Source organism: Penicillium longicatenatum (genome assembly GCF_028827895.1).
Source record: "Penicillium longicatenatum strain IBT 33135 chromosome Unknown contig_1_segment0_segment0, whole genome shotgun sequence".
NCBI classification, from domain to species: domain Eukaryota; kingdom Fungi; phylum Ascomycota; class Eurotiomycetes; order Eurotiales; family Aspergillaceae; genus Penicillium; species Penicillium longicatenatum.
This window is the reverse complement of record NW_026643119.1, coordinates 2,372,225-2,397,208: the sequence shown is the minus strand read 5'-3', so window position 1 is coordinate 2,397,208 and position 24,984 is coordinate 2,372,225. Positions and strand designations below refer to the sequence as shown.

Below are 24,984 nucleotides of genomic sequence, written 5' to 3'. Positions count from 1 at the left end.
TCGAATTCCCTCCCGAGTCGTTTTTTCCGTATATCCAGAGTGTCACACCTGGTGATATCGGCCAGAGCTCTCCATAGATCGGTGTATCTTCGGTCGGTTTGCGGGGATCTGCATATTCCCCCACATTAGCCATAATCCCGTTATACCGACTAAACCATGGCACCACGCGAGCTTGATACCATTTGCAAAGGTCGACGTCCCAAGGTGCTCCATCTATATTTAACCCATAAATGTACGGCAAGCAGCAGCTGAAGACGCAAAGCCTCAAAGGATGTTGAATCCTATATCATTACTCTCGAATTCGCTCTTCGCGTTCCAAGTCCAATGGTGTTCTTTAAGCATCCCTTGGTTAATTTGATTTTGGTCGTCTTGCATTTGCAGTTAAATGGAATTTTGTAGATGTTACAGCCTTCTTTGTCTAATACTATTTTGCATCACCTGAACATGTCTTGACCTAAGATTAAATCATGCTTCCATAAATTGGTACACTGAAGTCAAATACTCGAGTGTTCTGATTGGCGGGTGGCGCGCGCGACCGCTCAGGCACCGAATTGTAACTATGATCCCATTCATGAATCCTGGTTTGAAGATATACGTCTCTGTATCTAGGTAGGTATTCAGTCATAATTTCTACAGTCTGAGCCTCAGTATATATTGTAAGACTCAAGTTGATTGCATGGGCAATGGGTGAATTTCACTCCAGTCACAACATCACCACCCACAGGTGCATCGACCTAGCATATATATATCAACCTACTGGGCATCCAAACCCAGAGAAGTGGACATCTTTCACCTTCAAGGTTCTTGAATACTTTCTACATCTTAATTCATGGGTACTTCCATTACTTGTGGATATGACCAAGTCGTTTAAATATAAACCTGGGGTGCAAGCCCCGGAGACGCCACGCATATCCACGTGGGTACCGATATCAAGCAATGCAGGCTACCGGTTCTAATCTTGGAACCTTGGAAATACCAAGATGGATATTTTGCGTTTAACGATATTTGAAAACATAGTTTGTTCATTAGCCTGCCTATCATACTGTGCAATTTAAATTGCTTATTCGCGCAAAAAATATGTTCTTAAAAGCTGCATGACCCAGGCTCAACAACCGAAAAGACTCCCCACATGACGCTCAGCGTCGGACCATGAATACATACAAGTAACAGAGAAGACAAATGGCTAAATCGAGGTCTTAATGCCTAGCCAAAAAAAAAAAAAAAAAAAAAAAAAAATAAGTCGATTATTTCGAGGATGTCGTAGATGAGAACGAAACTAAAGCGTGATACGAGTCGGTCAAAGGCCAAAGGCATTGCGCAAAAGCCACGGCACCCGCGACCAAGAGCAGATAGTAGGCAATGGTCCAACCAATGCTCAATTGATCATCGCCAACTCTCGTAAAGCGACCGTCCGAATCTTCTTTACCGCGGGTTATCGGGGGACCAAGAGGTTCACCAGCCTCCACGCGACCCCAGACGCGTGGCAAGCCGCACCAATTGCAGAAGCTGTGGATCAGGATAACAGCCAGCAAAGAAGATGTACGCAGATAGACGAAAGTGGCGTACCATCCAAAGACGGTGGTGAAGCCGAACTGGAAGAGAGAGCGTAGTAGAGCGGCCAGCGCCGGGGTGTCCGGGTGAGTAAGACGGAACTCATAGAAATGGTGGACATGCGCAATTCCAAAGTACAGCGGCGAGACAAACACAATGTATCCTGGGGAGACATGAGCCAGCAGGTGCAAAGGGATGATGCCCGAGCGGAACATGATTTCCTCAGTGACGGGGCCCTGAGATGCGTTAGTGATCGAACCGTTTGGATGCATTCATTTCCCACAGGGACAACCAAAAAACAAGAGGAAAAAAAAAAAAAAAAAAAAAAAAAGAATAATAGAAATTGGAAAAAACTTACAGCAATGTAATTTCTCCATCCAATCCAGCCACTTAGGCTTTCGGAGAGTTTACTGAGACGAAACCAGGATCGCCATTCACTCTCCACGATCCCTCGCTCAAAAAGCGGGCCAATGAATAAAATGGCCGTCAGGAGCAAGCTGCGGGCAATGTCGCTCACACTGATGGGCCACCAGCCCATTAAGGTGATAGCCGAACCAAGGGAATGATTCCCCTGGCTGACAGTGAGCCAAAGTACAGCCACCGAAGTTAGGATACAAGAGGCCGTGACAGCGCGAATCCGCGCGCGAATCACCGATGGAGCATCCCGGCTAAGGTTGGGAGATGGCCGCGTGGTCGGCGACAAATAGAGAGGCACTACATAGGACAAAGTAAGGGCGACCTGAATAGTGCCAAAGGTTAGAAATTGGGACTAATGATTGATCGAGGTACTCATTTACCGAGAGCAGTGCGATGGTGTGTACCGACAGAGACGGCTCATCTGGACGGGGTTAGCTGACCTGTCTGAACTTTGCGGAGAAAAATATTAGTAGGGAAAAATCCCAAATTAAACTCACCCCGATGTTTAGTATACAGGCTCTTCAGACTTGCAATAACGTCGACGGGAGCCATAGCTAGTTATGAGCCAACTAGGCGATCAGTAAGGATGAAGGTTTGTAAAAAGTTGGCATTTTAAGGCAACGACGACGCCTCGACCGGTCTTTGTTGGACCTTGACAGAACGTGACAGAACAGGAGTGCATCGCAACGGACAGAGTGGGGAGTTGGGGGCGGGAATTGGTACGACAGCGTTATATTACAAGTATTGTGGGTATTTGAACCTTGGAACAATCGCAACAAGATTTATATACAAAGTAAACAGATCAGTAAATAGACTCTAGTAGCTCCCTCTTAAGGTCCTGATTTCTGGATAATACGGCAAAGGTTTCTCGTCCAGAACACATGGACCAAGCGCCTCACGAGTACGTATGATGCATCAGCTGCAGGGTATCCCTGTACGAACCCATCCTCATTTCCCTGAGTCAATGCGAGGGGATCGTGGGTTAATTCTCCGATTTCACGAGTGTTCATAGCAGGTGGGACAAATCCCCCGACATCTATTGAACAATTTAAAATTGGAATCTGCGAGGGAACGAACAATTAGTAGAGTCTGGATTTCCCCTCATAACGGCGGCGCTAACAGGGACAACTCATCGAGATCCACCCGGGGCTGGACCCGCCTGAATCGCGACATTCTGGATCTCCATATACCAATGGCTCGATCGGCCATGAACCATGAGATGTAGGACATGGAACAATTCTCAGGATGTCAGGATCAGATCAGACTTCAGAATATATAGGATGTCAAGGGGAACCCAAGGAGTGATGATGGCGGTGGGCCGTGCAGCGGTGCATGAGCTGGCGAACGATGATAGGCGGCGGAGCGATTTGCTGCGGTTTCTGTCGTTCGTGGGCGCTTCACCGCCGCTGGGCAACAAAATTCCTCCCCCTTGATCTTCCTCAATGTCTCATGTTGCTCCTGTGTTGTTTTTCGGTCGTTGTGCGCCTGTCGTTATTTTGAAACTTGTTTAATGACCCTGTTCATGCTTGACGCTCTTTTAATGTACTGAAACGACTTCTTTTTCTTTCATACCCCCTCTCACGCTGATATCTCGTCATTCTTTTATCACGCTCTTTTTTTTTTGGTGCTTTACCAAACGACATTCATTCAACCGGATAGATCGGTTATCGATATCAGCTAGAGGATCTGACATTCTTTTCATCCGAATTCGTTCCAGGAAAACAAACAGTCTTTTCGGGTTCAACGTCATTGTTTATTCTAGTTTTCTATTCGACTTCGACTTGGTTATCTTCGTTAACGGGTCCTTTTCTCGACTTTTGGATTATGCTTTAATTGTTTCGATATGCCTTCTCACCTTCAGTCAACCTCCCCGCCTCCTCGGAGACGGAGGGCTTTAGAAGAGCGCAGTTCTGCTCATACCAACGAAAGATCGCCCACTCGATCCCTGCATAGGGTTCGGACTCAAGAAGATGTGAACGAAATGTATATGGCGACACCGTTTCCGACAAAACCAGAGCAGATTTTACTACCAATTCCTGGCAAAGGCCAGCAGCAGTACATTGCAGACACTGGCCTGAGGTATGCCCATGCTGGCCCTTCATCATCGACCTGGTCGCCGACTTTCAGCCATGGCACGGAAAGCAGCGTGCGGGAGCAGTCCGTTGGCGAGTGGGATACATCAACGGTGGACCCAGGCAACTCGCCGCCGGAGATGTGGGATGAAGACCCAACATCTAGCAAGTCTTCCTTACCGGACTTCCCATCAGCCAAGCCGGACGACTTCAATTCAGATGGATCGGAGGCCGAATTCTCAGATGACGATTTGATTGTGCTGCCAACCGCGACGCCAACTATTAAAGCGGTTGTATCAGAACCACCTACGTCTCCAAAGTCCGAGCCGGAGGATGTATCAACATTGGGGTACTCAAGTCCCAACATCCAGCCCATTGGAGCTCCATCCAGCCCTAACTTCGTCACCCTGGATAATTCAAGTGTCAACTTCCTCCCTCGAGGCCCTGGTTCCAACCCAGATTCTGATCCACGAACTGACTCGCTCTCCTCATGGAACTCTCGAGGAACCGCGGTGAGACATGCTGGTGCAGCGCAATGGATCTTCGCAGCTTCGTCAGAACGACCCAGCGTCTCCCGTTCACCGTCATTTCACTCCAGTCCTCCGACGCAATCGGTGGCATCGTTCCGCACAGCATCACGGCGACTCTCAGAAAGCCGATCGCGGTCTGCGACATCGTCCTCGCGCAGTCTCCGCTCGGTGTCAGACATCCAGACCGCTATGGATAGTGGTGTTCCGATTCAATATCCCAGGATCCGTGGTCCATCATCAAGCTCTCGAGCAGAGACTTCGGACTCTTCAGACCGCGACTTCACCCCTGGTCCCGCTTCCGGCCGCTGGAATCCTCATCTGTCCCGAGTATCGTCGGTCTGGTCTGCAGAGGAATTTGCGGACCAACCCGTTGAGGCAGACATTTCGAGCACGGATTCGGAGCCAGCGATCGTGTCATCTGCGATCCCGTCATCCTTGGCACTGAATTCGAAGACCAGCAAATCCACTGTCTGGTTGGTGAACGACGCAGATGATGACGAGCACTTGGACAGCCTGACAAACCTCCCGACTCGCCATGGCTTCCCGCATAGCTTGTCTTCAGGCTCCAAGCGCAGCAACAGCTTGCGAAGTAACAGCCTGCGAAGCAACAGCCTGCGTAGCCTCAAGCGCCCGGGCACTGGCTCCAGTACTTTGATGCACATTCTCCCAACATGGGCGAAGATATACTACCGGGCAGATGCCCTCGGAATGCACCCGACTTTGTCAATGATGGACCCCAGCCGGCCATCCTCCGGTCGTCCGGGAACCAGCAACTCCAGTGTCTTTAACCTCGTGCCCAATCCGCTCAATGTCCCTCGCCCTCGTTCTCCAGACCGTCATCGCTCGCCTGAACGGCCTGAACGAGTGCACTTTGCTCAGCGACGCATTGACAGTGACCCCCGAGACCCACGCGCCCACTGGGTCGCATCCCCAGAACCTGAGGATGGAGAAGTGGTTGGACCACATCGTCACCGATTACGACACAGCTGGTCGCCGCATCTCTTCACTGATCGACGTAACATTCAGCACTCGGCCAGCGCCTGGACAACTCCTTCATTCGACTCCACGACTGAACCCATCTTTGGTCGGAGGAATATCCAAGTCTACTCATTCTGCGTGGGATTTATCTTTCCCCTCGCCTGGATCATTGCCGCTTTTCTTCCTTTGCCGCCTAAGCCAAAGATGGCACCCGAAATGGTTGAGTCTGACGATGATGTGGAAATGGCTCTTGAGTCTCAGTTGATGGGCCTCCAACAAAGACGGTATAATAACACACGTTGGTGGCGAAATCTCAACCGGTGGATGATTTCTCTTGGAGTTGTGATCATCGTTATTGTCGTAAGTTGATTTTGACTCCCTGGTATCCCCACATGTCTAACGGTCTTTAGATCACGCTTGCTGCTATTGGTAAAACCACTGGCTTCTAATTGTATTTGCTTTGCTCTGTCGCATACATTTCTCTCCACGATCCAACATTCGATCTTGTACGCTTTCACGACTCGGACCTTTTCTTTCATATGGTCTTTGCATTCGACTCATTTCTTTCTTTTGATCCCATTTCGGAGCCTCGTTTACTCATATTCCCCAACTCGGACTCGTCTTTATTACTTTTGCTACAATGACACCCACAGACTTGTGTTTATTTTCCTTGGCCATTTTTCACTTTATCCAACCCCTTCAGACATTCTTCTGATTCCATGATTTATCCTTTCTCTTCGCTGGACATTTATTGAATACGACTGCACGAAACGACTGTACGCACATACATAATTCCCCCTTCAATGTTTGTGACTATATTTCTACTTGAATTCTTCTCATTTGAGAGCTTTCTTCCCCAGCAGCTGCTGCCTTATCTCATTCTTGACATTCTACTTCATTTTACCTCTATGTAACAGATTTCTATTTTGGCTTCCCTATCATAATAGTGCTTTCTTGCGGCTTTTGCTCAGTGAGTAGACCTGAGCACACTTCATACCAATTACGTGCGTGAACGACTTGAACAAAATGCATTCCACTATTCTGCTTAAAGGTCCTTCTCGCTCAAAGAGTTAGCGTCTCATCTAGTGACAAATAGCCTTTCCTTGCCCACATGGCCACGGCCAGTGGTGATGCATGTAGCGTATCTATGTTCTTTTTGTCAAAATGCAAAGTCATCCGCCATTAGCGAGCTATTCACACTGAGACACTAGCCATACCCTGCCATTGTCAGCCAGGTGTATCCAACCTCTTACGAAGTAACGGCACTGCATCATCAATGCCGGTACCTGAAGTTGTAGAGACTGCGTCAAGGTGCCATGGAGAGAATGCCTGTTTTGGTGCTGCCAGGGATACTAGGTTGGAAGGTGGTGTTTAGAAAATAACAACAAGCCCCTACCTTGTCCCCATCTAGTGTATCTAGTTTCAGAAGTCCGACATGTCCTCGGGCTTCCTGTTCATCCTAGTTCACATAGAAATATACGGAACTAAATAATACTAGTCTATGACTATACGGCGGTGTGAGAGTTCGTACCAGTGGCTCTCCTTTCAAATTAGCCAGAACCAGCCATAGAATCCCTTTCTTGGCGACAGAGAATGCTTAGCTTAGAACCAATGTGCACTTCCCAGACAGCTCTAGACACCACCTAAGTGTATCGAGAGCATATGGGCTGGAAGGATTGAACATTCAACGCATCCGAACCCGAGTCCGAATCCGAGTAAAGTAGACCATTTGCTAAGAGCCACTCTCCCTGGATAGACAAGTTTGAAATCAAAGCTGTGTTTTCGGTTGCTCCCAATCTCAGCTGATGTGCATGAATTCGGTGACTTGTTGATTGATCGGGTTGTCGCTGAGATGCTGGAGCAAAGCCTTGTCACTCGCACAGTCACCTTCCCCGGTCACAATCTCCACGTTCCGATGAAAAGAAAAAAAGAAAGATGAATGACCAAGTCCCTTCAATCTACCACGGGTCCTAAAAGCTTAGTCAGGCTTTAATCGCGAGAGTCTGGTTCTACAGACGTTTCTTAACGGGTGAAGGGGGCTGGCTCTTCCAGGATTGTGGTATTCTCGTAAACATAGCGGCTATGACTGAATTAAAAGTAATAGTGAGCCTGGTTTAGGACAAATGTAGCATTTACAATTACAGGCACCTTTAAGTAGGAAAAATCACTTTTGTTTATCATCTGCAATGCGTAATGCCAGTAAGGTAACATGAATCCACAACAATAGACATAAAACAATAGACATAAAACGTATAATCACTCAGTCTTGAAACAGCAGCAACACATGATAACTTGCACACCATGAACTTAAGTCTATACAGACGCAACGTAGATCTATATGAAATCCTTACAGCTTACGCCCAATCTTCTGCTCGACGGCAATTTTCAGTTCTTCACCGGTGGGCATGGTGACCACACTACCCCGGCGGCGCCGGGACTCAATCTCCATCTTGATCTCTTGCACGGCCTCGTCAAAGTCACGCTCAGGATCATTAGGCAGACCCAGGGATGGTGGACGCACAGTCTCCTGGCTGACGGTCCGCATCACATGAGGTCGGTTCCGACGCTTCAGGTTAGAGACCAAAGCGGCCCTGACTGGGGAGAAGGAGGCGAAGACGACAAGTGAGGTCATAGTCCATACAATGCCGTAGAAGTAGACACGGGACCAAACAGCCACGGAGTCTTTGAAGTTGAGGAGGACGAAGGGCATCACAGTGAAGCCGAGGGTGAGCTGAGTGGCTGCCCAGCTGGCAATGTCGTAGTAGCGCTTGTTAGGCATGGGCTTGGAGCCGTCAGGGGTTAGGAAGAAGGGGCGGACGTAGCGACGGAAGTCTGCAGAGCATGTTAGTGAGACGCTGCGCGAGGAGGGATAATAATTAGGTGGTACATACTCTTTGCCACAGTCTGGATGAACGAGCCGAGCACGAAGGTCATGTAGTAGCCTGGGTAGAAGCCGTGCCAGAGAGCGCTGGTTGCGAAGGTGGCCATACTAGCACGGAATCCAGGCTTTTTGCCCTTAGGAGTAACGCGCAGGTAGATATAGTTGCGCAGCCAGTGGTTAGTGTTCTTGTTCCAGCTACCAAGGTAGGTGTACGAGTTCTGAGCCGTCTCCAGACCCCAGGGATCGACGTTCTCCAGACGGTTCCAGAACACCTTGCCGGACTTGGGGTCGAATCCGTTGTATCCTAGACCAGACAAGATACAGGCGCCCTCAGTCAGAGACCACACGCCATAGTACTTCAGGCGAGAGGTGAAGCCAAGAAGATACACGGTGAGCATGCGGCGCGGGAAACCGAACGTCAAGAACTTATCCGAAAGCACCAAGTCGGTAGTGAAGATTCCACCGAGGTAAACAAATGCGCCAATCCAAAGCAGTCCGATGACGGCCTTTTTGAAGGCCGGGGTACCACTGCGAGGGATCTTGCGCTTCTTGCGAGTCGCAGGCACCTTGGATGGATCAGTGCCCGGTGGGATGTCAAACAAGGTGGTATCCAGCCAGCGACGGTAGTCAACATACTCGAAGGAGGGACCGGCAAACAGCGATGGGAAGAACAAGACATAGCCAGCGTAGTCCAGAATGCCAGGGAACTTGGCAATGGCCGAGTACTTCTGGGGGTCGGAGAGCTGTTCCTGCGGCAGGCGGCCATCATGGATGTTCCAGCAGAAGGAAGTCAGCTTCATCACGAGCACCATCTGAGCTCCCGTGATGTCAACTACCCCAGCGTCATCCACCATTTGGCGGTAAATATGGCTGACCGACATGTGACCCATCAAGAAGACAAACCCGATCCAGGGCATCAGCGAGCCGTCCACATAGTATGCGATGGCGTAGGTTCCAGCCGCGCTGTACAGAAGTGTGCGCAGGCCATCCCAGAGACCAAAGAGTCCGATAATGTAAAAGAGCGAAGCACCGATGATGAAGGCATTCTTCTTCCACGGCTGAGCGTCGGGGATGCGCTTCAGCACAGCGGCCAGTGGATAAGAGAGTAGGAACGAGCCGATCAGCTTGACTGTAAATCAAGTTAGAAAGCTGTACACCATCTTTTGTGCCCAAGGAGAATCACGTACGCTCATCCACCGAGGCGCCTGTGAGTTGCGCAGGAATCTCGAATACTGCGGGGAGAAGTCAGTTCCAGTTGTCTGGGGAGAGCTCTATAGCTCTCCAATTCAATAGGAGGAGCACAAACAGCTGTCTATAAAGGACAACATGATGTCGACCCAAAAAGAATGAAGCCGTATCTTCAGGATGAGTTCATGGGTAGAATGGAAAAAGGAGAAGAATTACAAGAAAAGAAAAAAAAAAAGGTCAAGGGATCAACTTGGAAATTGTCATGTGGGACACGGATACGCCCAACATTCAACAACTAAATCACTTCTCCACTTCCCATACGCCAACACGGTAACAACCTCCGTGGTGATTCCACTGTCTTAAAGCTTTGAAGCTCCTCACCGATCTTCCTACTCCTTTTCTATTTGCTGCCCCACGCGCCAGGGCGCATTCTCCCCACTATGGATGTTGTCGCAGCCGTCTCGGGCTACATCTCCAAGATGGTGACGGCTGGCGAGTCAACCTCGGGGTCTTCATCCGCCAAGATGAAGATCCTGCTTCTCGATAGTGAGACAGTGGGCACAATGCAATGAAACTAGCTTCCTTGATTGAAGATTACTGACTTCCTGGTGATAGGTCCCCATTGTCTCGACCGCCATCACCCAATCTGCCCTCCTTAATCACGAAGTCTACCTCATTGATCGCTTGGACAATGCCGCGCGCGAGAAAATGCGACATCTGCGATGTCTGGTGTTTGTACGCCCTTCCCCAAGCTCCATTCAGCTCCTAGTCGATGAGCTTCGAGACCCTAAATACGGTGAATATTACATCCACCTAAGCAACATCATCCGCAAATCATCCCTCGAGCGCCTTGCCGAGGCTGATAGCCATGAGGTCGTTCAATCGGTGCAGGAACAATTCGCCGACTTTCTGGTGGTCAATCCGGACTTGTGCTCTATGAATCTGGGATTCCCCTTAAGCAAGCTCTGGAGCCACTCGCCCGACCTATGGAATCCGGATTCGCTGCAAAGAGGCACGGAGGGGGTGCTGGCACTTCTACTGTCCTTGAAAAAGAATCCATTGATTCGCTACGAAAAGAACAGTTTGATGGCCCGCAAACTCGCTACAGAAGTTCGGTACCACCTCACGCAGGAGGAGCAATTGTTCAACTTCCGCCGGACGGATACACCGCCAATCCTGCTTATTTTGGATCGCCGCGATGACCCCATCACCCCATTACTTACGCAATGGACATATCAGGCCATGGTGCATGAGCTGCTTGGCATCCGAAATGGACGAGTGGACCTGCAGGACGTGCCAGAGATCCGACCGGAGCTCAAGGAAATCGTGCTCGCTCAAGACCAAGACCCGTTCTTCAAGAAGAACATGTATCAGAATTTCGGCGATCTTGGCCAGAATATCAAAGAATACGTGGAACAATACCAGACTAAAACGCAGAGCAACATGAATATCGAATCTATCACCGACATGAAGCGGTTTGTGGAGGATTATCCAGAATTCCGCAAGCTCTCGGGCAACGTCAGCAAACATGTCACCCTGGTCGGCGAGCTAAGCCGTCGTGTGGGCGAGGATAGCTTGCTGGATGTGAGTGAGTTGGAGCAAAGCTTGGCTTGCAGTGATAATCACTCCAATGACCTCAAGGTATGTACAGCGGGTTCTGTAAGCTTCGGAGCTGTATTAACCTTCCTGTTCACTCCAGTCGCTGCAACGCATTATCCAGTTGCCAAACGTGCCCGCTGAAAATAAGATACGTCTAGTGGCTCTCTATGCGCTTCGCTATGAGAAGCAACCGAATAGTTCCCTACCGGTCTTGCTTGACTTACTTGTGACGGCAGGCGACGTCCCTTCTAATAAAGTCAACATTATTTCCAAGCTTCTTGCTTACCACCACTCTCTGCAAGCACCACCAGTCGCAGGTGGATTTTCCGATCTTTTCGAATCTACATCATTCTTCTCTGGTGCTCGTGACCGCTTCAAGGGTCTCAAGGGTGTCGAAAATGTCTACACTCAGCACTCACCACGACTGGAGGTGACTCTTCAGAATCTGATAAAGGGCCGCCTGAAGGAGATGCAATACCCATTCCTGGAAGGCAGCGGGCATACTCGCGACAAGCCTCAGGATATTATCATCTTCATGGTTGGCGGCACCACCTACGAGGAGGCCAAGATGGTCGCACAGGTTAATGCCAGCTCTCCTGGTGTTCGCGTTGTCCTAGGTGGCACTATGGTCCACAATAGCACTACATTCCTGGAAGAGGTCGACGATGCTGTCGGCAGCTGGCCAGAGCCCGGTCCCTCGACAGCTGCAGGACGGCTCCGACGGGAAGTTGGACGTTAAGTGATATATAGGAACCGGGCGTATATTGGCAAACGGTGTTATACCGAGTTGAAACCTCTATTCTCCCAATAAACTTTGATCAAGAATTTAGCTTTCCATAACATCTGTAGCGTAATGTGGGTCACACCCCGGACAATGCGGAGACCGAGATTGACCTTCCCACTTTTGCTTCCTCCATATCCCTCTCTGTGCGCCATGGACCAGAATTCCCCTCAAAGGGGAGGTCCCACCTCTCCGGTTGCCTCTCGCGAGCCTCGATTACATCTCCCCTCCACTACCGATCCTCCAGGCCCCCAGAACCCCCCAAAACCGCTCGTATGGCTGGTAGGTGGTTATCCTACCCCAACCCCACTTTGGCTCTACGCGCCCAACCTACAACATCGAATTGAATGCAAGGGCGAATACGAATGAATCTGGATGCTAAATTGCTTTCAATAATTTCAGATCTTCGGCGCAACAGGCCACATGGGCCGCTCACTCGTCAAAATCGCCCTCTCGCGCAACGATCTAGTCTCAGCCGTAGGGCGCACTTACGAGAACAGCCCGGAGGCCATGAAAGAGCTTGAAGACGAACATGAGAACTGCCTCGGCCTATTATGCGATGTACGCGCACGCGAGACCGTCAAGCGCGTAATTGATCAGACCATCGCACGTTTCGGACGCATAGACGTGATCGCCAATTGTTCCGGGTACGGCGTGATCGGGGCCTGCGAAGACCAAGACGAGTTCGATATCCGCAATCAATTCGAGACAAACTTTACAGGAACTTTGAATATGATTCAGCTATCATTGCCGCATTTCCGAGAACGGCGGGCAGGCCGGTATCTTATCTTCAGTTCAACGTCCGGCGCGCTTGGGGTGCCAGGGTTGGGACCGTACTGCGCGTCGAAGTATGCTGTCGAGGGTCTAATGGAAAGCATGCTGTATGAAGTGGATAGCTTCAACATCAAGGGAACTCTTGTTGAGCCCGGTCATATGCGGCGTGACGATATTGGGGATCTAGTCTCGCCTTCGTTTATGGCTGCCAATCCCTCCGAGCACAACCTCTCCTCGCCGTTGCCCCTGTATGGTCATTTCCTGGTCAAGAAGCCCAGCGAGCCCTATAACACATCGACCTCGCCTGCTGCGCATGCTCGGCGCATGCTTATGTGGCTTGGTGATAAGCAGCCTGCTTCTGCGGTGAAAGCGGCCCACCTTGTCTGGGAACTGGGGCACTGTTCTTATCCTCCCTTACGACTGATTCTCGGTACCTACGCTGTTGAAAGTATTCGGGATAGGTTAAAGTGTATCATTGAGGAGATCGAGGATTGGAAACATCTCAGTTTCCCGTTGGGGGAAACACAGCCTGGGGCAGGTGAAAGGTCATCTGCACAGATTGAAGGCAATGACGCTGGCAGCAATGCGGGATGAAGCGTATGTAGATCGATCCTTCAACACGTCAGGTTTGCTACATGTACCGCTTGCTGCGCCCCTACCGACTTCTACCTACGGGCCATTCTGCCCGGTAATGATCTATGACTGGGTCTCATACCATGTGAGGCTTGGTCTTGAATGGGCATCGACTGAGAAACCCGAATCTCTCGAAACCCGATCCATGTTTCAGAGAACTCGGCCTTGCAAGATACCAAATCCTTTGGCTTAAAATTAAGGCGTTGCGCTAGCCAAGGCTCGAAGGGGAAGTGAAACAATGTCAAATTGAACGCCACGTAGTGTTAGTGATTTCAACAAGTACATGCCTAGATACTTATTCACCCAAAGCCAAATCGGAATGTGACACTGATCAAGGAATGATACTAAGCCGCCGTTTCTTGCCTATATCTCCGCCGAAATGAAGCGCTATGTTGCATGTTGGCTTCAATGAAGCGACGCCATATGCTTCTTGAGGCCTGGAGAATCAGGAACAATAGTCTTTTGTCTGAATTCCAATAACCGCAGGACACTAAATGTGTTAGAGAGGTGTTCAACTACATTCGTGTTGTTCAATTAAAGCTCCTCAACTAAAACCTAGCAAGAGACTACCTTCACTCTATTTAAAACGTGAGCTCTTTATCTTCAAGTATTGAATTCAAGGTACTGTATGTACTTCGGTGACACTATGTAGTGTAAAGTATACCCAAAAGAGACATACTACATAACCTACCAGATTAGGCTTGTGATAGGGGGGACATGGCATAGACATGAATCATGCAATGGAATCTATGTATATCGTGAGAAAACAGACAAGAGGGAACAAAGTGGGCATGATCATAAAGACAAAAGGTGGCACAAGAGGTGTTAACAGGGTTTTATTAGCGGGCATGGATGACACAAGTCTCCATCGCATGCCAGATGCGGCGTCGTCTCACAACGTCCGCTCCGAAAGTGTCCTTGACGACATCATCATGAGCATTGGAGTCGTCCTCCCGTTTATTAGGGGAATCAGAGGGCCACAGAACGCGTGCTTCCTCGACACTAGCACCAAACTCGTATTCACCACGGCTAAGCACCGTCACGCCGATGGAGGCCTGGGTCGACGCGCCACTTGGTAGGATTGGGAGGGACTGCTGGAGCATTCCAGTCCATGCCAGACGGCGTGTGAGGTCCAGAGCGATATTATTTGGTTGATGTCGCAAGCTAGGCTGAAGGCGGAGAAGCGGGTGAATTGGACGCGAAGATCGATTACGGATGGTGACGGACAAGGTAAGGAGATCGTCTGATTCAGCTCGGAAGCGGGAGCGGCCGGTCTGAGTGACCTTCTGAGAAGTTTCAGGGTTGGAGGGATCAGAGGGCGAAGAGAGAGCAAATGTAATATCAACATCCTCGAGACGCATGGCTTCCACCATGCGAGCATTGAGGCGGATGTTCCGAAGGTCAATGGTGCCCTCACGGCCTGTAGAGGCCTCCTTCCAGTGTCCGGACATTCTCTTCAGTAGCTCTTCTCGGAACCAGAAAGCTTCGCGAGAGGCTGCCTCTGCTTCGAAGGATAACTTGTTGACGCTGACCACAAATTGTCTTCGAGTGCCTGTGTTGACGACGGGAATAGAGGCATGAGGGTTGTCTAGATAGACACGCGGGAGTACGAGGACAAACCGGGAGGTTTGGCCGGGTTGAAGGTGTCCATCGACGGTATACTGGCCAGTATGGATGTCCTTTGACAACGCGGAATGCTCGCCAACCCGCAACTGCACAGATACGGGACTTGGCCATGCATTTCGGAGGTCAAGCAATACAACACAATGATCCGGACCATAGGTTCCATTTCCAAGACGAGCAAGAACCTGAGAGAATGGGTCATGATCGCTGGCAGACAACGGCGTATCTTCTTGCTCAATTGGGTCCGACGGGGGTTCGAGGTGATTTCGCCAGGCAAAATCGCCACTGAAGGGCAAGATATCACAGCGAGCAACTTCTACGCTGGCATTTACCGTGACCGTCAGCGGCACAAACAACTGCCTAGTATAGAAAATGTCAGGCAGATCAGCCTGTTTGGCCCCGACGAACGAATAGTCGATCTGAACAGTAGTATCCTGCAGGCCAGGCTTGCCTAGGACATCCACCGTGAAAGTAGCCTTTTGACCCGCCGGGATAGAGTGGTCTTCCGAGTTAGAACCCTCACGGCGCCATCGTAGGGCCGGCTGAGTTGTCAACTTCAGCTCCAGCTCATAGATTTCCACTGGCAAAAGATCCCTGTTCTTAAGAGCCGATTGAAGTTGCCGGGTGGTCGAATCTTGGAAGGTAAACAAAACAAAGTCCACGGGGCAAGAAGAGGTATTTTGAAGGGTAATGGTAAATGACTTGATCTCTCCTTCTAGAACCATCATTGCTGACTGTGAGAGCGACATTGATTCAATCAAAAGGGATGGCTGTTTGCCGATGACCTTAACTTCACAAGTCACTGCCTCAGGACCCTTTTTAACTGATGTCTTTCCATCTTTGGAGGTTTCTGAAGCCCAAGACACCGGCCGCTCTGATAGCGGCTTTTTCGAAGCCAGCCCTGTGCGTTTGAATTTGACATCAGGTTCAGGCTTCCAGAATTCTTTAAATATGGGGAACCTTCGCATTCGGCAATTTCGCGCTTTGACGATACAGCCAGTGATAGTGAGGTTTCCTTCCTCACGAGCGGTGCCCGGGACGATGACATCTTGCAGGCAAAATGGAGGGAGAATGATGTTTTCTGCCACAGCCTCGAAATCCACACCCGTACTCTCTAGTCGCAAGTGCTCGATCTCAACTTCGAATTCGTAGGGATTCTGGAGGGTTACCCGGTATGAGGCAGGCTCATCTGTCACACTCAGCATCTCCAAGGCTTTGCTGCTGGGTTTCGCGAAGGGGTTGTATAGGAAAGGATCCTTTTTCGATTTTTCTGATCCAGCGGTGACAGCATGCAACTCTGATTTGGACCGCCGGACAGGTCGTCTGGGATCCGGTAGTGCTAGTAGCTGTACGTCACGAACGAGGAAATCATCCCAGTACTCTGCTGTCATATGAGACGCACCTAGCCGGTTTGCTGCGCCAACGGTGCGTTTGATGTTGTTCAAGAGACGGACTTGCTCTTCTCGGGGGAGATACGGGGGCATTTGGTTTGTTTCTCCTATCATCAGATCCCCTCGAATGGTCTGCAGAAGCTCCACTGTGAAACGAAGCACGCCTTCAAAGTCGGGTAAGGCTTCACAGCAGTTAATGCAAGCTTTGAGAACATCAATCTTGAGATTGAGATCGCCATATCTATCAAGAACCACATGTCGAAAAGATCGCTCTGCAATGCCAGCAACCGATTCATAATCAGGACATCCTTCTGATCCACCAAGTGCGGATGCTTGGCTTTGTCGCTTCTCCCACTCATAGTAGGCCGAGGGCTGAACTCCATATATTTCGCCTATGGTGGCAAGCAAAAGACGCACACTTCTTTCCATGTTTCCTGGGCCAATGTCAAGGGCATTCACATCAAAGGCGGTATCGCTAAGAGATGCTAATCCCGCGGCCGGGTGGATTCCCACTTCTGCGGCGCCAATTTTCCGTGCTTGTACCAAGCTGGGTACCATGACAGTGAGAAGCTCGCGCATGATGAAAGCTTTCTTTCGAGGCAAATCTAGAGCATTGAGAACGGACATCACGCCCACAACAATGGGGACTACATCGGTGGCAGGCAAGTCAGCACTAGGGGCAAGCGGCAGAGCTCGGTACAAAAAGTTTGCAAGCTCTGATTTGCGAAGAAGGACTGTTCCACGTGGAAGCTCTGGTTGAAGTATAGGAACAAGAGGTTCGTTCATGACGATGTGTTTCAGAGCGTTGTCATCCAGCGCGCCATCACGGACCCGAGCTGACACCAAGAGTCTTGATAACCGAATGACTGTTTCGGAGAAGACCAGCTGTGGAAGAGGTTCATCTGTAATGTGGGCGGCTCGATTGTATAGATTCAGAATGTTATTTGCAAGATCGGGCAACAGGTTTGCAAGGTTTTGAAGGGAGATAATGCGGTTGCCAGCTGTAGGAACAGAAACAGAATCTCGATGCGATTTTGAAGATTTGTCGGCAACCGGGTAGAGAACTGAGGGAATCTAGATTCCAAGTTAGTGGTCATCTTAATGTCTGCTTCAATTTGACATCTAAACACAGACCTGAAAATCCATGCCTGCCCACCCAAGCATTATGAGACAAAGAAGAATGGACTCCAGCGCTTTACCGTGCCAGATATAATCACTACCTGCGCGTGCATTGTTCGTCGCTTCAACCAACTCTTTTAAGGCATCGTGCCATCTTCCTGCCTGCAGGAAAAGAGTCCCAATGACGACTCCAGCCCGTCCCTTAATACGATTCTTCGTTCTGTCAGTCGCACTCACGCCGCTGACTGACATCCGCTCCCGACTATGCTCCTTGGGCGAAGCTACTGAGGGGCTCTTGCTGCCAGAATGTGTGCGGGTAATGTGAATCGAGCGAGTGATCTCGTCAAATGTGGTTGCAGTTTCGGAGTTGGGCGTTTGCGCGCCCGAGTCGGACAATGGGGTGTCTGGCGTGCCATTGGGGTTGGATGGCATTTGTGCAGGCAGGGTCATCCGGTGTAATAGTCGGTCAACCGGTCGGGGACGCAACTCTGGATTTCGGGACGGTCCCCATGACGATGTTCGAGGCGATTCAATTGTTGGGATGGCTTGGATCGTCTTCGCAAATTCGTCCAACTCCGAAAGCAAGACCGAGGTTATGTCGCACAAAACCGTTTTCATAGTAGTAGCCTTTGATGCCTCGGGACGAGGCACCCAAAGTACATTATCGGGGCCATTTGTGAGTTTCTCCAAGCCATCATAGTCAAAGACCAGCAGCTGGTTCACTAGTGCACGTGGGCTCCTCTCCTTCACTGCATCGAGCTCTACCAATAGCTGATCAAGCTCCTCCGGGTTGGGATGCTGTGTCTTCGATTCAGGACTCTGGGACAGCTCGGTACCATCCGCGATCGCAATGATCACCAGAGGCTCCCTGTATACCTCAAACGGAAATAGCTCGAGGTGCGACGTGGGGGGAACCGAGAAGGACAGGTCGTATAGAATCAACCCCGTGGGAAATGCAAGTGGGGAAAACATGTCTGTAGAAGATAGTCAGCCCTCCAACCCTGATCCTTCTGCATTTCGTGATTTCTCGTTACGACAGCGTGGTTATTGCTCACTTCGGTTTGGTCGACCATCGGGACTAATGTCCCCTAACCGCACGACATTTTCAGCTTGAAGCCGGGATGCGAAGCTCAAGAAGCGGGATCGTTTAATTCGTCCAATTGGTAGTAAAAGCGCCCTCAAGCGCACAGGCGCAATTGGAGATAACGGGTCGACCCCCATGCTGTCATTTGAGAGAGACCGGAGTACTGGCGGTGGGAGATCTTAGGCCCGCATCCACAATAGTTCGATTCTAGACCTTGTTATCTTTAGGGAGAGGAGTGGTGGAGAAAGTATAAAAGAAAGTGTAAGCTGTGGCGCCGAGCCCACTGCCAGAATCAAGAAAATATTCCAAGCTCAAACCACGTAGATCAACTGCTCAGCGCATGGTGCTCCTGAAGCCGCGATGGAAACACCGATGACATAAGCATATGCTGATCTAATCTGCCGATAAGGGGCGATAAGACGATGCCACCTCCGCGGCCTGATTACCTGGTGACCGCAATCCTTAATTTGCTGACCAACTACATACTCAGTCGTTTTCTTCTTCTTTTGGCTTCTCCTTTATTCTGTCTGCCTCGGCATTCTAAGATAATTTCTGTCTTTATCGTACCAGCGCCGCTATAACCCATACACTACGGGAATATGAGATAGGCTTCCTCACTGATATGTTTGGACTGCTTTAGATTTATACAGACATCAAACATGGCTTTGAATATAGATTTCAACGCGCTGAAAGCCCGGACCATGGGGTCCGGTGCTGATGAGGAAGCAGTGACTGTCGATACCAGAGGCCTCATCTCCAAAGTTTTAGCTCGGTACTCGGGGAAGTGGTAAGTTGATTCTCGGGTCATACATTGGCTATTACAATTACTGATGAGTGACGCCTTCCTTCAGGACTGTTCTCCGAGAGATGATTCAGAATGCTGCCGATGCCTCCGCAACTAAAGTGACAATCAAGTTCGAGACGCTTCCCTCTACAACAATTCCGTCACCGTCATCAACCGACCCAACGGAGCAAATAAAGCACACTATCGCCAACCATACCCTCCGGCGTCTATTGATCTCAAATAATGGTCTTCCCTTCAGCGAAAAGGATTGGGCGCGGTTGAAACGCATCGCAGATGGCAACCCCGACGAAACAAAGATTGGAGCATTTGGTGTGGGGTTCTACAGTGTTTTTGACGACTGCGAGGAGCCATTTGTGTCCTCTGGTAGCCATGCTATGGCCTTCTATTGGAAAGGCAACGGGCTATTTACTCGACGTTTGGACCTGGGGGAGGCCTCGAGCCAGGACACCACTTTTGTGCTAGACTATCGCAACGACTCTTCTCCTGTTCCACATTTGCTGCAGCTATGCCAGTTTTTGGCGAGCAGTTTGACATTTGTCGCTTTGCAAGAGATTGAGCTACTACTGGACGACTGGAGCCTCTTGCGATTATCGAAAAAGACCGCCCCTGGTGTCAATGTCCCCATACCCAGAGACATAGAAACGAAGACTGCAGAAGGTCTTATGAAAATCACTGGCATAACCCAAGAAATTGCCCAAGTTGATGCGGCCTGGATGCGAATTGTAGAGTGGAATCCGCATGCCAGCTTGATCAGTCTTGACAACCTTCGAGATACCACCAGCTCCTTACGGAGCTTTTTCTCGAAGTTTACAAGCCAGAGCGGGTCTGACAAACCCTCGCATTCTCAGAAGATACAGCAACCTGAGCAATCGGGCAATATGACCTCTTTTGTGAAAGCAACAGTATTCTTGCATATCAACACTGCATCGATACAGCCTTCAGTCAGCTCAAGTCTGAGCAAGGAACTGGAACGGGCCACTCGGAAACCACCACCTAAGAAGGCTACAATCGCGATTTTGACCCCATCCTATGATGCCAATGTTGCGACAGGGGCATCCACATCACAGTCGGAAATTCTTGCTTCCATTTTACCTTCGAAAGGAGGAAGAGTCTTCATTGGATTTCCTACTGCGCAAACCACCGGCCTGAATGCCCATGTTTCGGCGCCATCCGTCATTCCTACAGTTGAGCGTGAAAGTATTGACCTCAACACTCGATACATCAGTAAATGGAATATTGAAATGTTGCGAGCTGTTGGAATTGTCTGTCGAATCGCGTGGTCTGCGGAGATGAGTACCATCAAATCGAAACTGGCAGCCAAGGTTGGACCCGCGCGTTCTTCAAAGATTCGCAAAGATGATATAGTGGGCGTACTTCCAGAAGCGATCCATACCGCGAACCAATTCGTTTTTCGCGAATCGACGCCGTCGTCAGTTCTTGGTCAGACTATCGAAGATGCGTTCTGGATGTGCAATAAGAGTGCCTCCATCGAGATTCTTTCAACATGTGGCGTAATTCCCAGCCATCAGACACGCATAGCTCCGAAGGATCTCAGTTTCATGGATTCGATTCCCGCCCTACCTGATGAATTCGTCCTCCAAGCCAAAGAGTTTGTCCGAAGACTAACAGAATTTGGGTTGGTCACGGAAATAACGGTTTCCGACATCAAACGGGAGCTGGAGGCTAGTACCCTAAGGTCTAATCAGATTGTTGAATTCCTGACGTGGCTGGGTCGCAAAACTGTCGCTGGACAGCTTGATAGGCTTTCAGTTCAGAGTCTTCTGCGGGTTGCAGTGGCGAATGATGAAGAAGATAAGGATGGGAGTCCTACTCGGTTAATCGTTTTCGCCGACATTACCAGCTTCCTGAATCCCCAGCGCATTACAACCGATCTCCCTATACCATCAGCAGTGATGCCTTTCCGATTTACGAAAAGCCTGGGTAAACAAGAACTTGAAGCGTTGGGATGGGTCGAATTGCAACTTGTCCCTTGGCTTCGCTGGCTAGTGATGAATGCTGGGGATCGCAGCCTCTTGTCCGCAGAGCAAGACATCACGCAGAGTGCTTCGTTTTCTGGACAGGTCCTTCCTCTTTTGTCTAAGCAGTGGGAGACGCTAGGCCAATCATCCAAACAGACCGTGATTAATACACTTCAACCACAAACTGTGATTCCAACTAGACTTGGTATGAAGCAACCTGAGCAAACATACTTTGCTTCCGTGCGCCTGTTTGATGATCTCCCGGTTGTACATGGCCTGAATGGCGTCAAGGAAAAGTTCCTAGTATCGTTAGGAGTTCGGAAGACCGTTGAGCTGGGAGTTATCTTTGATCGTCTCATCAACAATCCCCCAAGTACCGGTGATGTAAAAAGCCCCTCGACGCGGAAATGGAGTCATGTGGATTTGATTCGATACCTCACATCTGTTCGGGATGACATCCCTTCAAATGATATCCAGAGGCTCAAAGATACAAGCATTTGCACTGCCGAAACCAGGGGAGATGCACACGCCTCGTCTGGTACTCGCTACAAAATATCTGAATTGTATGAACCGAAAGACTCTCTCCGGGCTCTGGGACTTCCCATAATTGAATGGCCGGGGATTTACAACAATGCCAGCAACGAAGGGAAATTTCTTTCAATGATGGGCTTGAAGCGACACCCCCACCGGAGCTGAGGTCGTGCGTCTAATGATCAGTAGTGATGCAGAGAAGAACAGTGCTCGCAAGACCAAGGCCTTGTCGTACTTCCTAAATGAGTACCATACCAACGGTTATGACGCTTTCGATATCAATGCAGTCACAGTCCCTTTTTTACCTGTTGAAGGTTCCGAGACTCTTGCTGCTCCAAAAAAGTGTTTCACGGATGACGGCGCCGCGTTGTTTGGCTTTCATATCCTCCGACAGCAGCTTCATCCCCATGCTTCTAAGCTGGGCGTCAAGCCCCATCCTCCTATGACAGAATGTCTTCAGACCCTGATCCGTCAACCCCCGGCGACTTCCAAAGAGGCTAGAGTGGTTTTCAAATACCTGGCTAGTAGAGCATCTGATATAAGCCCCCAGGATGTCGAGCGAGTTGGATCGTCTCTAATTATCCCCATTGCGGTAAAGGATCAATCAGACAAAGGCTCTCGGACCCGCTTTGTTGCCCCTAAGCTCTGCTATCTTGGTGACGGAGAGGATTACAAGGATATCTTTGACTTTGTGGATTTTGGACGAGAAGCCAATTTCTTCCTCTTGGCTGTTGGCTCCAGGCGAGAACCGACGAAGATCGAAATTGCACGAATGCTTGTGAAAGAACCCGCTCGGATTTCATCTGCATTTCAAAGCTCCGATAAATACCTCATGCTCCTGAGGACTCTTGCGGAGAACCTTCCGCTTCTCAAGAAAGACAAAGATCTGTTCAATGACATGAGGAGAGCAAAATTTTTGTTGGCTAGCCGTGATATCCCTCCTCAATCGGCAGAAAAACATGGTAAAGGGACTTCGACTGAAAGGGACGCCCCTGATGCAGAAGAAGATCTAGATATCCGAGAATGGGATCTTTCAGCTGCAAAAGACATTGTTGTTGTGGACGATTTCCAAAGCTTCAATCTCTTCAAAGAGCATATCCTTGCTGCGCCCCAAGAGGAAACGTTAGAAAATTTCTATGTGGCTCTTGGTGCCCTTCCACTTAGCAAGCTTGTCGAAGAGCAAGCCCGATTCGGAGGTATTGCGGCCGATCAAACCCCAGCCGTGCAATTGCACAAGATGATCCTCGAGCGGGTACGGCTTTTCTTGCATGACCAACCAGCAGATGCCATTCAACACGGAGCTCGATGGTTAGAACATGATTTCAGTGTACAGGTGGTCACCTCTATTACGCTTACGCGGTCTCTGAAAGGCAGACGGGTGTCGCATACTCAGAAGCGGAAAGCCATTATGGCCCGTCTGTCCAATAACTGGGGCTTGTGCATCTACCCGGGCAAATTCGACCTGTATGAGATCAGCCAGTCTCTTGTTCACTTGATTCTCAAACGACCAAAGCTTCATTCCACCCTGACCCTGGAAATGCTGTTGAAGACGGACCTCTTAGAGCTTCGTGCCCGGGGCTATAATGTGGAGCGCATTCTTAGACAGAAAGCTCACGAGGCTCGAATGGCAAGTGATAAACGACAGAAGCAATTAGAGGAAGAAAGGCAGGCCTTGCAAGAGAGAGAAGCTGCTTGGGCGGCCGAGCAAGCTCAACGAGCGAAAGAGGAAAGACCGGAGCCCCAGTCACAAGTCACTATGCCGGGCGTTTTTCCCGAGTCACCAAACAACAAACCGTCTGCTGAAGAAAGGCAGATTGCACCTTCTGAGCCCACAATTCCAGAACGAGCTCCCCGTGGACTGTTTGCTAATCTCACCAAACGCTTTGGTCTGGACGGGCGTTCAGGATCACCGTCCAACCCTGAGCAATCACAATCTTTACTCCCCGAGTCGACCAATAATACTCCTCCACCTCCACCTTATTCATCCACGGATCCTCAGAAGCCACGCCCAGAACAGCCCGTTTCAGTTGATTCACCGCATCGGCTGCAGCAAGAGCTTCTCTCTGCCGTGCAGGCTTGTCGCCCGCATGGATCCTCGAATGTCTTTAGCCGACCAGAGACTAACCAAATCTCGGCAAGTCAATCATACTGCGATGAACGACCGGGCCATGATTTAGAGTTCGTGGCGACGCTCCCCAGCGGTGTCAATGTCTTGTTTACAAAGACCATCACCGAGCGGTCTGCTTTCCTAGCGAACAACCGTAACAGCATCAATATGTTTGCATCGGTGATTCTTGATTCTGGTTCCATCTTCTCAATGCGGGCGGATAGCTTGAGCATCTTCTACGATCCAGGTGGCAAGACCATCGCATTCAATCGGGCAGGCAGCATCTTTTGCAACTACTTCTACTTCCAGAAGCTGCAGGAGCAAGCGCTGCTTCAAAGTCCCTCGCCCGATCGTACCGATGCCATTGTATATTGGTGGGTGATTCTGTGTCATGAGCTGGCACACAACCTAGTGGCGGACCACAGCTCTGCGCACAGCTACTACACCGAGGGATTTGTGGCCCAGTACTTCCCTAAGGTAGCCGCGAAGCTCGCCACCCTCCAGCCTGTACCAGGACCCTGATCTGCGGGTCTGGCTGTTTTCTTTTCAATCTCGAATACCCCATGTTGCTATGCCTGTAGATCTCTCCATCATTTCCATAGAAATAATAGTGGCGTGTTCCAAACTTCTCCGGCGGTACCCGCTTTTTGCCTGCACATTCCCAACCTTAAAATTTTTTCCTGCCACACGGGACAATACATTGTTAGCTTCATATCTCTATTGCTAATTACCCGCGTCTGTGAATCAGCCCATGAGCCGTTGAAAGGCTAATTCGTCTGTATCGTCCCCCGCGGGAAACACCGTGCCGGCCTGATAAGCTCTATCCGCCACTTTGAATTGAGACATGACGGGCTCGGATTCCTAAAACTTTGTCTGTGGCATAGCGCATACCGTAAGACGGAGTTTCTCCTCGATTTTACTCATTGGATGCTCGTGATTAT

At 49.9% G+C, this 24,984-nt stretch overlaps 7 protein-coding genes across 7 annotated transcripts; 4 read left to right on the top strand and 3 right to left on the bottom strand.

Moving 5' to 3' along the window:
* Positions 1 to 1,244: 1,244 nt before the first annotated feature.
* On the bottom strand, positions 1,245 to 2,520 carry N7484_001666 (CAAX prenyl protease RCE1; the record flags this gene model as incomplete). The annotated part of the gene is made up of 4 exons (XM_057112086.1): positions 1,245 to 1,787; positions 1,910 to 2,290; positions 2,349 to 2,389; positions 2,466 to 2,520. 4 exons carry the CDS (start codon positions 2,518 to 2,520, stop codon positions 1,245 to 1,247), a joined length of 1,020 nt encoding a protein of 339 aa, XP_056976823.1.
* A 1,291-nt stretch (positions 2,521 to 3,811) lies between these two features.
* Positions 3,812 to 5,997, top strand: N7484_001665 (putative serine-rich protein; the record flags this gene model as incomplete). The annotated part of the gene is made up of 2 exons (XM_057112085.1): positions 3,812 to 5,908; positions 5,959 to 5,997. 2 exons carry the CDS (start codon positions 3,812 to 3,814, stop codon positions 5,995 to 5,997), a joined length of 2,136 nt encoding a protein of 711 aa, XP_056976822.1.
* A 1,898-nt stretch (positions 5,998 to 7,895) lies between these two features.
* N7484_001664 (lysophospholipid acyltransferase) lies at positions 7,896 to 9,757 on the bottom strand (the record flags this gene model as incomplete). Its single annotated transcript, XM_057112084.1, has 4 exons — positions 7,896 to 8,380; positions 8,440 to 9,558; positions 9,617 to 9,661; positions 9,736 to 9,757. The coding sequence occupies 4 exons, from the start codon at positions 9,755 to 9,757 to the stop codon at positions 7,896 to 7,898; spliced, it is 1,671 nt and encodes a 556-aa protein (XP_056976821.1).
* A 300-nt stretch (positions 9,758 to 10,057) lies between these two features.
* On the top strand, positions 10,058 to 11,955 carry N7484_001663 (Sec1 family protein; the record flags this gene model as incomplete). Its single annotated transcript, XM_057112083.1, has 3 exons — positions 10,058 to 10,171; positions 10,233 to 11,258; positions 11,317 to 11,955. The coding sequence occupies 3 exons, from the start codon at positions 10,058 to 10,060 to the stop codon at positions 11,953 to 11,955; spliced, it is 1,779 nt and encodes a 592-aa protein (XP_056976820.1).
* Positions 11,956 to 12,150: 195 nt separating this feature from the next.
* N7484_001662 (SDR family oxidoreductase) lies at positions 12,151 to 13,365 on the top strand (the record flags this gene model as incomplete). Its single annotated transcript, XM_057112082.1, has 2 exons — positions 12,151 to 12,279; positions 12,400 to 13,365. 2 exons carry the CDS (start codon positions 12,151 to 12,153, stop codon positions 13,363 to 13,365), a joined length of 1,095 nt encoding a protein of 364 aa, XP_056976819.1.
* An 878-nt stretch (positions 13,366 to 14,243) lies between these two features.
* On the bottom strand, positions 14,244 to 18,758 carry N7484_001661 (TRAPPII-specific subunit TRS120; the record flags this gene model as incomplete). Its single annotated transcript, XM_057112081.1, has 3 exons — positions 14,244 to 17,492; positions 17,553 to 18,511; positions 18,593 to 18,758. 3 exons carry the CDS (start codon positions 18,756 to 18,758, stop codon positions 14,244 to 14,246), a joined length of 4,374 nt encoding a protein of 1,457 aa, XP_056976818.1.
* Positions 18,759 to 19,280: 522 nt separating this feature from the next.
* Positions 19,281 to 24,565, top strand: N7484_001660 (histidine kinase-like ATPase domain-containing protein; the record flags this gene model as incomplete). The annotated part of the gene is made up of 3 exons (XM_057112080.1): positions 19,281 to 19,408; positions 19,473 to 21,968; positions 22,126 to 24,565. The coding sequence occupies 3 exons, from the start codon at positions 19,281 to 19,283 to the stop codon at positions 24,563 to 24,565; spliced, it is 5,064 nt and encodes a 1,687-aa protein (XP_056976817.1).
* Positions 24,566 to 24,984: the final 419 nt, after the last annotated feature.